At 63.4% G+C, this 12376-nt stretch overlaps 1 protein-coding gene across 1 annotated transcript; it reads left to right on the top strand.

The window, feature by feature from the left end:
- Nucleotides 1-44: 44 nt before the first annotated feature.
- KIF3C (kinesin family member 3C) lies at nt 45-12055 on the top strand. The gene is made up of 8 exons (XM_041475254.1): nt 45-1533; nt 7510-7611; nt 7689-7811; nt 7907-8025; nt 9462-9578; nt 9774-9882; nt 10790-10965; nt 11709-12055. The coding sequence occupies exons 1-8, from the start codon at nt 121-123 to the stop codon at nt 11800-11802; spliced, it is 2253 nt and encodes a 750-aa protein (XP_041331188.1). The 5' UTR covers nt 45-120; the 3' UTR covers nt 11803-12055.
- The last annotated feature ends 321 nt before the right edge of the window (nt 12056-12376 follow it).

The following is a 12376-nucleotide window of genomic DNA, read 5'->3' as shown; positions in this document are numbered from 1 at the left end:
CCGATCTCCGCTCCGCCCCGGCCCCGGCCCCGGCCCCGGCCTCGGCCCCGGGGATGCCGCGGGGGCGGCGCGGCTGAGCCCCCCAGCCCCGCTGCGCCGCCGGCCCCGCCCGCCGCCGCCATGGCCGGTAAGCCCCGCAGCGGCTGCGAGGCGCTCCGGGTGGTGGCCCGGTGCCGGCCCATGAGCCGGCGGGAGGAGGCGGCGGGATACGAGCGCGTCCTGGAGCTGGACGTGAAGCTGGGCCAGGTGAGCATCCGCAACCCCCGCGCCGCCCCCGGGGAGCTGCCCAAGACCTTCACCTTCGACGCCGTGTACGACGCCAGCTCCAAGCAGGCCGACCTCTACGATGAGACGGTGCGGCCGCTCATCGACTCGGTGCTGCAGGGCTTCAACGGCACCGTCTTCGCCTATGGCCAGACCGGCACCGGCAAGACCTACACCATGCAGGGCGCCTGGGCGGAGCCCGAGAAGCGCGGCATCATCCCCAGCGCCTTCGAGCACATCTTCACCCACATCTCCCGCTCGCAGAACCAGCAGTACCTGGTGAGGGCCTCGTACCTGGAGATCTACCAGGAGGAGATCAGGGACCTCCTCGCCAAGGACCAGAGCAAGAAGCTGGAGCTGAAGGAGAACCCCGAGACCGGGGTGTACATCAAGGACCTCTCCTCCTTCGTGACCAAGAACGTCAAGGAGATCGAGCACGTGATGAACCTGGGCAGCCAGACGCGCTCCGTGGGCAGCACCAACATGAACGAGCACAGCTCGCGCTCCCACGCCATCTTCCTCATCACCATCGAGTGCAGCGAGACGGGGCCGGACGGCGAGGAGCACATCCGCGTGGGCAAGCTCAACCTCGTGGACCTGGCCGGCAGCGAGCGCCAGAACAAAATGGGGGCCCAGGGAGAGCGCCCCAAGGAAGCCTCCAAGATCAACCTCTCCCTCTCGGCCCTGGGCAACGTCATCTCGGCGCTGGTGGACGGCCGGAGCACGCACATCCCCTACCGGGACTCCAAGCTCACCCGCCTGCTGCAGGACTCCCTCGGGGGCAACGCCAAGACAATCATGGTGGCCACCTTGGGCCCGGCCTCCCACAGCTACGACGAGAGCCTCTCCACCCTCAGGTTCGCCAACAGGGCCAAGAACATCAAGAACAAGCCCCGGGTGAACGAGGACCCCAAGGACACCTTGCTGCGGGAGTTTCAGGAGGAGATCGTCCGGCTGAAAGCCCAGCTGGAGAAACGCGGGATGCTGGGCAAGAAGAGGAGGAGGAGCAGCCGGAGGAAGAAAGCAATGGATGGAGAAGGCACCGTGGACAATGAAGGGGAGGACGAGAATGAGGATGGCCTGGAGAAGACCATGGAGAATTACTTGAAGGAGCAGAAGGAGAGGCTGGAAGAGGAGAAAGCCGCTATCCAGGATGACCACAGCCTGGTGAGTGAGGAGAAGCAGAAGCTGCTCCAGGAGAAGGAGAAGATGATAGAGGACCTGCGGAAGGAGCAGGAGGCCACGGAGCTGCTGGCCATCAAGTACAAGGTTCGTGTTGCCACGCCTGGTGACAAATGGGGCCGGGGTGCCTGCTGTGCCCCCAGCCCCTGGTGTGGAGTGGGAATGGATCCCGAGCAGGGAGCCTGGGGGAGGTGCCCACCACGATGCCCAGCAAGGGGACCTCCCAAGCAGGGTCCCCAAGGGCAGCCCCAGACTCTGGCATGGGGCTGGGCTGGGGTGGCCCTCGGACCTGCGTGGGGACACTGTGGGGACCTGTGTGGGAGCTGCAGGGGGTGGGAGGGAAGGGCCACGGGGGAGAGGGTCGCTGGTGGCACGAGTGTGCTGTGCTCAGCTCTTGTCCCCTTCAGCACAACAAAGCTGTGTGGGAAGGAGGAGTGACGGGAGTGATGCTGCAGATTCGTCCCTGGTGGCCTCGGGAGTGAGCCCAGGGCTGGGGACACGGGCACCTGCCCCCACCTGCCCCCAGTTCTGTCCAGTCCCTGGCTCCCAGTGGGTTCTGTGGGGATTGGCAGGGCCTGGCAGCTCGGCAGGGACCCCCATCCCCCTCCCCACCCCAAATCCTTCCTGGCATCCCAAGCCAGAGCAGGGTGGATGGGGGCACCACTGCTGGCTCAGGGGTGCTCAGGGGTTTGGTGCTGAGGCTGAGAGGGGCCACAGCAGCCCCAGCTGTGCCAGGGTCTGGGGCTGCACCTCCCCCTGCCCCCACTGAGCTGGGGGGTCCTGACCCCTCCCGTGGTGGCCGTGGGGCCGGGACCACAGTCCCAGCAGTGGGGAGGGAGCACCCTGACCCTGGGCATCACACTCAGCATGGCCCCTCTGGCACAGCCCCTCTGGCACTGCCCCTCTGGCACCACTCTGGCCCGGATGCAGGGACTGGGCTGGAGCCCAGGCAGGCAGGGACTCCTCTGGGGGGGTTCATGCCCGGGGTGCCAGAGCTGGGCAGGGGTCCGGACCCTCTTGCATGGCCAGGGTGGTGTTTGTTGCAGCCCCAGGGACGCGTGGCCGTGCCCAGGGATGTGTGACTGTGCCCAGGGACGCGTGGCCGTGCCTGGATGCCTGCACAGAGAGCGTGGGATCGCACTGGGACGTGCCACTGGGGCAGAGCCGTGGGCTGCTGGCTGGCACAGCGGGTGTCCCGTGATGGGTGTCCCGTGACAAGTGTGCTGGCAGAGCAGGATGCCTGGCACAGGGGTCTCTGCAGCCATCCCCCCGTCACAGCGGGGTGCAGGTTCTGGGGTGCAGGCTGGGCTGGGCTGGCTGCTGTCCAGCACAATGTCCCTGTCTGGCTCAGCAGGGCTGGCTCAGGGCCACGGTGTGTCCTGGAACTGCTGAGTAACAAGGCAGGGCCGGAGGCAGGGTGACACCATGTCCCTTTTGGTGGCCTTTGGGGCCGCTCCACGCACAGGGACCCTCTGCCTCTGGGGGTACAGCACAGTGACAGCAGAGAGGTGTCACCTCAGCGAGCACAAATCCTCCTGTGCCAGAGGGGCACAGCCTGCTGTGACGCTCACCACGGTGGGCACTGCCCGTGGGACACTGTGGGGACACTGGGTGGTCTCAGGGTGCTCATGGGCAGCTTTGCCACACGGTGGGGCCAGGCAAGGAGCCACTGGCTCCATAGTGACCACGGCAAAGGCAGGTGAGGTGACAGGGGGGACACTGCACCCTGTCTTATTGTCACACCCGTGGGTGTGGGCTCTGCCTCTGCCACCCAGCTGGGACATGTGGGACATGGAGCTCAGAGAGGTGGGGTCAGCCTGCCCCTGCAGATGTGTGTTGGGCACCCAGATGTGCATTGGGCACCCAGATGTGCTCCTGGGTGCCCAGATGTGTGCCCAGGCAGAGGGGTTGTGCCCCAGGGGAGCTGGCTACGGGGTGTGGGTGCTTCCAAGGGCTGTGCCAGGGGCTGAGGCCGAGGTCAGCAGGAGGGAAAGTGCTGGGAAGTTCTTTGGGTGCAGGAAATTGAGTTCCTGGGAGAGGCTTAGTGCTAAAGGAGATTGGGAGCCTCTTCCTTAGAGGGAATAAATGCTCTGGCAGGGAGGAAACAGCAGCACTGAGAAACCTCTTCATCTGGTGGGGATGGTGTGTGCAGGGGGAGCTCTGTGGGAAGGGATGGCAGCTGGATCATCATCCCATGACCCTCCTGGTCCCCTCCCTGCACCCCAGCAGGGTCCCCAGGGGACACTCAGCGTCAAGGAAAGCAACTGGGACCAAGAGCTGTGTTTGGAGGAGAAGGGGTGAGGGACCCCTGGCACCCCAGTGCCCCCAGCCCTGGCAGGGGATGGCACAGGATGGGGTGGGGGGCTGCCCTTGGGGGTGTCAGCCCCCAGCAGAACAGCCAGCCTGGGACACCATTGGAAGGGAGGAAGGAGGGATCCCCAGGGTCAGGGGGGCTGGCTGGGGCACCCATGGGGGGCTGTGTCCCCCCAGCACTGAACGGCTGCGGGGGTCTCACTGGGTGGGAAAGGGAGGAAGGCACAGCTGGGGGGTGTCCCCTGGCTGCTGGGGGCTGCTGGCACAGCTGTGGGGTGTCCCCTGGGTTCCCCCAGAACCCACAATGCACCCCCTGCAGCTGGAAGGGGAAAAATGGGTGGAAAACCATGGAAATAGAGCCTTGCACCAGGCAGGTGTCGGTGGGGATGGGGGCCACAGGTTTGCCAGAGCCCCCCACTCTGTGCACAGCACCCCCAGGGAGACCCCTGCCCCAGGGACATGTGACAGCAGCCCCGTGACCACCATGTGCCCACCCCTTGGGGTGGCCTGGTGGCCCCCCTGCCCTCAGGGCTGTGGCCATGGCAGTGGGGAGGGGGCCAGGCCCTGTGAGGAGCAGGACCCCCGGATTTGGGGGCCAGAGGGACCTCAAGGGCAGGTGCCCAGTGGGTGAGGGTGGCCACGTGCTGGTGGCAGAGGGGACATTACAGAGATGGTGGCCGAGCTGTCTCTGTGGCTGGGACATTGATTTTTGCAGCTGTGTGTGGTGTCCTGGGGACATCTGTGTCCGTCCCTGCTGCTGCCCCGGAGGTGCAGCCGTGGGGGGCACAGGGTGTCCCCTGTCCCCATTTGTCCCTGAGGGACACCCTGACACGGGAGCAGGGCTGCAGGGCACGAATACACACACGTGGTGTGCATAGGACACATACAGAGCGTGCACACACACACACAGAGCGTGTACACAGACACAGAGCGTGCACACACACACAGAGTGTGCATACACACACACAGAGCGTGCACACAGACACACAGAGCGTGCACACACACACACAGTGCACACAGATACACACAGTGTGCACACACACACACAGAGCGTGCATACACACACACAGAGTGCACACAGATACACAGAGTGTGCATACACACACGTGGTGTGCACAGGGACACACACAGAGCCTGTACACACACACACACACACACACACACACAGAGCGTGCACACACACACACAGAGCGTGCACACACACAGAGCGTATAGACACGCAGTGTGCACACACAGACACACAATGCGCACACACACACACACACAGTGTGCACACACAGACACACACACAGTGTGCACACAGACACACACAGTGTGCAAGTACACACACAGTGGGCACATAGACACGCAGTGTGCACACACAGACACACAATGCACACACACACACACACAGTGTGCACACACAGACACACACACAGTGTGCACACAGACACAGGGTGCACACACACACACAGTGTGCACACACAGACACACACAGCGTGCAAGTACACACACAGTGGGCACATAGACACGCAGTGTGCACACACACTCACACACAGTGTGCACACACACACACAGTGTGCACACAGACACAGGGTGCACACACACACACAGTGTGCACACACAGACACACACAGCGTGCAAGTACACACACAGTGGGCACATAGACACGCAGTGTGCACACACACTCACACACAGTGTGCACACACACACACAGTGTGCAAATACAGAGTGCACACACACAGACAGTGTGCACACACACACACACACAGAGTGTGCACACACACACACACACACGGTGTGCACCTGCATGTACACAGACCCCCGGTGCTCCCACACGTGTCCATGTGGGTGTGAACATGTTCAGTCTGACACAGGATGTGCTCCCTGTGTGTGTGTACTTTGCATTTCTGTGTGCACAGGGACAGGGATGTGTGCAGAGCCCCTGTGTGTGTGTGTATTTGTGTGTGTTTATGTGTGTTTATGTGTGTTTATGTATGTGTTTGTGTGTGTTTGTACATTTCTGCATGCACAGCCCCTGTGTGTGTTTATTTGTGTGTTTTTGCATTCCTGTCCATCCCTGCCCACCCCTGCCCATCCCTGCCCATCCCTGCCCATCCCTGCCCGTTCCTGTCCATCTCTGCCCATCCCTGCCCACCCCTGTCCATCTCTGCCCGTCCCTGCCCGTCCCTGCCCATCCCTGTGCATCCTTGCCCACCCCTGGCCACCCCTGCCCGTCCCTGCCCACCCCTGGAGCTGCAGCTGTGCAGAAGGAAGCGGCCCCGGAGTTGCCCGGGCTCGGAGCTGGTGGCCCTGGGGAGGGGACACGTCACCCTGTCACAGGCTGTGCTGTCACCCGCCCCCCTGTCACAGCCTGTGCTGCTGTGCCCGTGGTGCTGAACCAGCCCCGGGCTGCTGGCTGGCCATGGAGTCATGGAACCGTGGGGAAAGCCCTTCAAGGATCACCGAGCCCAGCCAGCCCCAGCTCTGCCCAGGCCACACTGTCCCCTGTCCCCAAGTGCCACAGCCACAGGGCTTTGAAACCCTCCAGGGATGGGGAGCCCACCCCAGCCTGGGCAGCTGTGCCAGGCATGGACAGCCCTTTCCAGGTGGGAATTGTTCCCAGTGCCCAGTCTAATCGTGCACTGCCTCCTCCCCATCAGCAGGGCTCCGAGCAGAGGGGCACTGAATGCTCCCACATCCCTGAGAGCAGGGCTGGGGACAGGGATCAGGGATGGGGACATGGATCAGGAATGGGGACAGGGAGCAGGGATGGGGACAGGGATCAGGGATGGGGACAGGGAGCAGGGCTGGGGACAGGGATTGGGGATAGGGACAGGGATCAGGGGTAGGGACAGGGATTGGAGATGGGGACAGGGATCAGGGATGGGGAAAGGGATCAGGAACGGGGACAGGAATCAGGGGTGGGGACAGGGATCAGGGATAGGGACAGGGATCGGGTAGGGACAGGGAGCAGGGCTGGGGACAGGGAGCAGGGATGGGGGTCACCACCCAGTGAGGGTGGCGAGGGGTGGGGACAGGGAGCAGGGCTGGGGACAGGGAGCAGGGATGGGGACAGGGGTCAGGAATGGGGACAGGGAGCGGGGCTGGGGACAGGGAGCAGGGATAGGGACAGGGAGCAGGGCTGGGGACAGGGATCGGGGATGGGGACAGGGATCGGGGATGGGGACAGGGATCGGGGGTAGGGACAGGGGTCAGGGATAGGGACAGGGGTCAGGAATGGGGACAGGGATCAGGGATGGGGACAGGGAGCAGGGATGGGGACAGGGATCAGGGATGGGGAAAGGGATCAGGAACGGGGACAGGAATCAGGGGTGGGGCCAGGGATCAGGGATAGGGACAGGGATCGGGTAGGGATAGGGAGCAGGGCTGGGGACAGGGATTGGGGATAGGGACAGGGATCAGGGGTAGGGACAGGGATTGGAGATGGGGACAGGGATCAGCGATGGGGAAAGGGATCAGGAACGGGGACAGGAATCAGGGGTGGGGCCAGGGATCAGGGATAGGGACAGGGATCGGGTAGGGATAGGGAGCAGGGCTGGGGACAGGGAGCAGGGATAGGGACAGGGAGCAGGGATGGGGACAGGGATCAGGGATAGGGACAGGGATCGGGTAGGGACAGGGAGCAGGGCTGGGGACAGGGAGCAGGGATGGGGGTCACCACCCAGTGAGGGTGGCGAGGGGCAAAGCCCACGGGCAGGGGTGGGGGTGCCAGCCCTGCCCCCTGCCCTGAGCCCCCGTCCCCTCCAGGCCATGGAGAGCAAGCTGCTGATCGGGGGCAGGACCATCGTGGACCACACCAACGAGCAGCAGAAGATGCTGGAGCTGAGGCGACAGGAGATCGCCGAGCAGGTACCGGGGGGTGACAGGGGTGTCCTGGGGTCCCTCCCTGTCCCCATCCCGGTTCCAGCCGTGTCCCTGCCCCCCAGAAACGCCGGGAACGTGAGATGCAGCAGGAGATGCTGCTGAGGGACGAGGAGACCATGGAGCTGCGCGAGACCTACACGTCCCTGCAGCAGGAGGTGGAGATCAAAACCAAGAAGCTCAAGAAGGTGAGAGCACGGCGGGTGGGGACAGGGACAGGGATGAGGGGGTCCCTCCCCAGGGCTCCCGGGGGCAGGGCTGAGGTGCTGCTGTCCCCTCCCAGCTCTACGCCAAGCTGCAGGCTGTGAAGGCTGAGATCCAGGACCAGCACGACGAGTACATCCGCGTGCGCCAGGACCTGGAGGAGGCCCAGAACGAGCAGACCCGGGAGCTGAAGCTCAAGTAGGTGTTGGTGAGGGGCTTGGGGGTCTTGGCTTGAAGAACTGGGTGTGCAGAGCAGGGCTGGGGGGCTCAGAGCAGGGCTGGGGGCTCAGAGCAGGGTTGGGGGCTCAGAGCAGGGCTGGGGTGTTAAAGTAGGGTTGGGGGGCTCAGAGCAGGGTTAGGGGACTCAGAACAGAGTTGGGGTGCTCAGAGCAGGGCTGGGGGGCTCAGAGCAGGACTGGGGGCTCAGAGCAGGACTGGGGGGCTCAGAGCAGGGCTGGGGGCTCAGAGCAGGGCTGAGGGGCTCAGAGCAGGGTTGGGGTGCTCAGAGCAGGGTTGGGGGGCTCAGAGCAGGACTGGGGGCTCAGAGCAGGGTTGGGGTGTTAAAGCAGGGTTGGGGTGCTCAGAGCAGTGCTCAGGGGCTCAGAGCAGGGTTGGGGGCTCAGAGCAGGGCTGGAGTGTTAGAGCAGGACTCAGGGGCTCAGAGCAGGGCTGGGGGGCTCAGAGCAGGGTTTGGGGGCTCAGGGGCTCAGAGTGGGTGCAGAACTGGAGGGATTGACCCCACCCAGAGGCAGGGACAGCTGAGCCCTGCCCGGCTGTCAGTGGTGGCACAAGCCAGGAGCTGTGCACTGGGTGAGCAGCACAGGGGGTGTCCAAGAGTTACCGGGAAAGGGGAAAAACCAGAAAATGTTCCAGCAGAAACCCTGGCTGTGGCTGAACCTGGGGGGTGGCCGGGGGCAGGTGACCCCCGAGGGCACCTGGTGACCTGCTGTGGCCCCACAGCATCCTCAGAGGGACAGCAGCTCTGGGTACTCGGGGTGACCCCACCTCCCTGCAGCTCCGGGCTCCCTGGCAGAGTTTTCCCTCCGGGAGCCTCCCGAAGCTGCTCCACCGCCCCCGGGGGTTTGTTCTCACTTCAAACACTCCTCTCTTTCAGCGTCTGTAGCCCCCCAGCTATTTACAAGCACTGCAGAGTTTGCAGGGTGAAACTGTTTCACTACAAACAGAATTCCATCTCCAGCTTTGCCCCTTCTCTCCTCCAGCGTGGTTCTGACTGGAAGCCGCAGCTCACTCGTTGCCTCAAAACAGTTTTTGACAGCTGCTCCACTTGCCCAAAAAACACGGGAGAAAAGATTCCCTCTGGGGTCCACTTGGCATTGTTGAGCTTTCCTTGATTTTCAGGCCGGGCAGCAGGAAAGCAGACATGGCAGGAGAGGAGGGAAGGGTCCTGGAGCCCCTGAGCCCCCAGGTTCCTCTCTGATGCCCGTCCTCTCCTGCCTCTCCCCTCTCCCTTTCTGCATCTATTGCTTCAACCTCTCCCCTTCCATCACGCTGTCATCCTCCGGATGTTTCTTCTCCCTGCCATGTCTCCTTCTCTTCCTGCCTTTCCTCTCCCTTTCTGCCTGTTTTCTGTCTCCTGTCACGTTAACCCCTTCTCCTCCTGCTCCATCCCTCAGGTATTTGATCATCGAGAACTTCATCCCTCCCGAGGAGAAGAACAAGATCATGAACCGCCTGTACTTCGACGGCGATGAGGACCAGTGGAAGTTCCAGCCGCTGGTTCCCACCGGAGGGTGCGTCCCCGTGTCCCTGTCCCCAGGGTACAGCCCCTGTCCCTGTCCCTGCCAACACACACGAGTGGCCCCGGGGCTGGGGGACCCTTGTAGGTGCCCAGGGGTGGGAATCCCCTCCAGGGCCAGCCCCTCCTCGCCGATGCAGCTCCCCGGGGCGCGGCGCCGTCGCTCACGGCCCCGCTCCGTGTGCTCCAGGAGCAGCTCCCAGATGAAGAGGCGCCCGACCTCGGCCGTGGGCTACAAGAGGCCCATCAGCCAGTACGCCAGGGTGGCCATGGCCAGGAGATCCCACCCCCGCTTCCGGGTACGGCATGGGACACCGCTGGGGCTGGGTGTGCTGGGTAAATGGGGAGGGTGGGTGGATGTGGGTGGGGATGGAGGGATGGAGGGATGATGGATGGATGGATGGATGATGGATGGATGATGGATGGATGGACGATGGATGGATGGATGATGGATGGATGATGGATGGATGGACGATGGATGGATGGATGATGGATGGATGATGGATGGATGGACGATGGATGGATGGATGATGGATGGATGATGGATGGATGGACGATGGATGGATGGATGATGGATGGATGATGGATGGATGGACGATGGATGGATGGATGATGGATGGATGATGGATGGATGGACGATGGATGGATGGATGATGGATGGATGGATGGATGTGTGGATGGATGGATGGATGCATGGATAGATGGATGGATGGATGGATGGATGGATCCATGAATGGATCCATGAATGGAAATGGATGGATGGATGGATGGATGGATGGATCCATGGATGGATGGATGGATCCATGGATGGATGTGGATGGGTGGGTATATGGATGGAGGTGAATGGAGAGCTAGAGATGGATGGATGAAGGTGGATGGTGAGTGGATGGCTGGAGGGATGGATAACACTGGGAGAGAAGAAGGAGTAATCAAGCTCACGAGGATCTGGGATGCACCAATTCAAGCTCCCTGGAGCTTTATCCTCCCAGCTCCAGTCTGGAGCTCCTGGCTCTCCTGCCATTGGAGAGGACAGGGCTGCTCAGCCCTGGGGCAGGCTGGGAGAGCCAGAGCAGAGCCTTGAGCCACAGCCCAGTGCCAGGGCAGCCGGGAGAGGATCCCACTCCCCCGGCAGCGCAGGTCACCAGAGCTGGAGCCGTGTTCTCCCCACGGTGACTCCCGTGCTGGCTGTCCCTGTGCCCTGGGCAGGCTGAGAACATCATGTTCCTGGAGCTGGACCTGTCCCCCCCGGCCATCTTTGAGTTTGAGCGCAGCAGGGACCCGGCGGAGCAGGACCCGCGGGCGCTGCACCTGGAGAGGCTGATGCACCTGGACAGCCTCCTGGAGCGGCCGGCGGCCTCCCGCGTGCGCAAGTCCCGCTCCTGGTGAGTGACAGCGGCGCGGGGACACGGCCGGGACGTTCTGTGGGGGACAGGGGGCTGGGACAGGCAGAGCCTGCCATGAGCTGCTGGCTGTGGTCAGATTGAAATGCTGCTGAGGCTGTGCTTGGGAGCAGCATCGTGTGCAGCTCTGTGCAGGAGGGACCTGGAGCTGCTGAGAGAGCCCAGAGGAGACCCCAGAGCTGCTCCAGGGCTGGAGCCAGGCTGGCAGAGCTGGGGGGGCTCACCTGGAGAGGAGAAGGATCCAGGGAGAGCTCAGAGCCCCTGGCAGGGCCTGGAGGGGCTCCAGGAGAGCTGCAGAGGGACTGGGGACAAGGCCTGCAGGGACAGGACCCAGGGAATGGCTCCCACTGCCAGAGGGCAGGGCTGGACGGGAGATTGGGAATTGGGAATTGTTCCCTGGCAGGGTGGGCAGGCCCTGGCACAGCTGGGGCTGCCCCTGGATCCCTGGCAGTGCCCAAGGCCAGGCTGGACACTGGGGCTGGGAGCACCTGGGACAGTGGCAGTGTCCCTGCCATGGCAGGGGGGGCACTGGATGAATTGTAAGATCCCCCAACCCAAACCTTTCCATGATAATCCTCTCTCCCAGACCCAAGATGTTCTCCCACCCAGCAAGGGCTGCCCTTTGGTGCTGCCTGCACAGCAAACAGCCAGGAAAAGGGCTGGATTTTGGGGAGAGCGGGAAGGCTCTGCAGGGCAGCAGCCCCAGAGTGTCTGTGTGTCCCCAGGTGCCAGACGCCGCGGTCGCTGCCGTCCTCCACCACCCACGTGTCCCTGGCCTCCAGCTCCCCGTGTGCCGCCCCTCTGCCGGCCCAGCAGTGACCGCCCGGACGCCTCGTCCCGGACTGAGCCCCCGAGCGCCGAGGGGGGCCCGGCCCCGCGGCCCCAGCTCGTCCTTGTCCTCAGCTACTTTGTGTGTGTTTGTGCGAGACACGAACGGCCCCGGGCCAGGGCGGCTGCCCTCCCTCCCTCCCTCCCTCCCTCTCTCTCTCCTCCCCTCCCCTCCCCTCTCCCCTTTCTCCGCCCCCCCGATCCGGATCTGTCACTTTATTTATTTAACCTATTTATTTATGGAGCGGAGGCAGGATTTGTGCTCGGACTGATGGACATCCAGGCTGGCGGTGGGCACCGTGCTGAGCCCCCCAAGGTTTGCCCAGCTCCCAGCTCTCCCCACATCGCCTGGCACAGAGCTGGGCATGGGGACACCACCGTGGCACAGGGCTGGGCAGAGGGACAGCACCAGGACACTGCTCCATCCCGGCAGGAGGGGCATGGGTCCCTCTCCAGGGGCTTTGGCAGAAGCTGAGGCTGCCTGGCCCCTGGTGCTGGCTTTGCTGTGCTGGATCCCAGGGAATTTGGAGATTTCTGCACGGATTGGGAGACTTTGTGGTGGCAG

The sequence above is a fragment of the Pyrgilauda ruficollis genome, unplaced genomic scaffold (assembly GCF_017590135.1).
Source record: "Pyrgilauda ruficollis isolate IOZ18807 unplaced genomic scaffold, ASM1759013v1 scaffold344, whole genome shotgun sequence".
Classification (NCBI taxonomy): Eukaryota; Metazoa; Chordata; class Aves; order Passeriformes; family Passeridae; genus Pyrgilauda; species Pyrgilauda ruficollis.
Note: the sequence above shows the minus strand (reverse complement) of the source record. Positions and strands in the feature narration are given on the sequence as shown.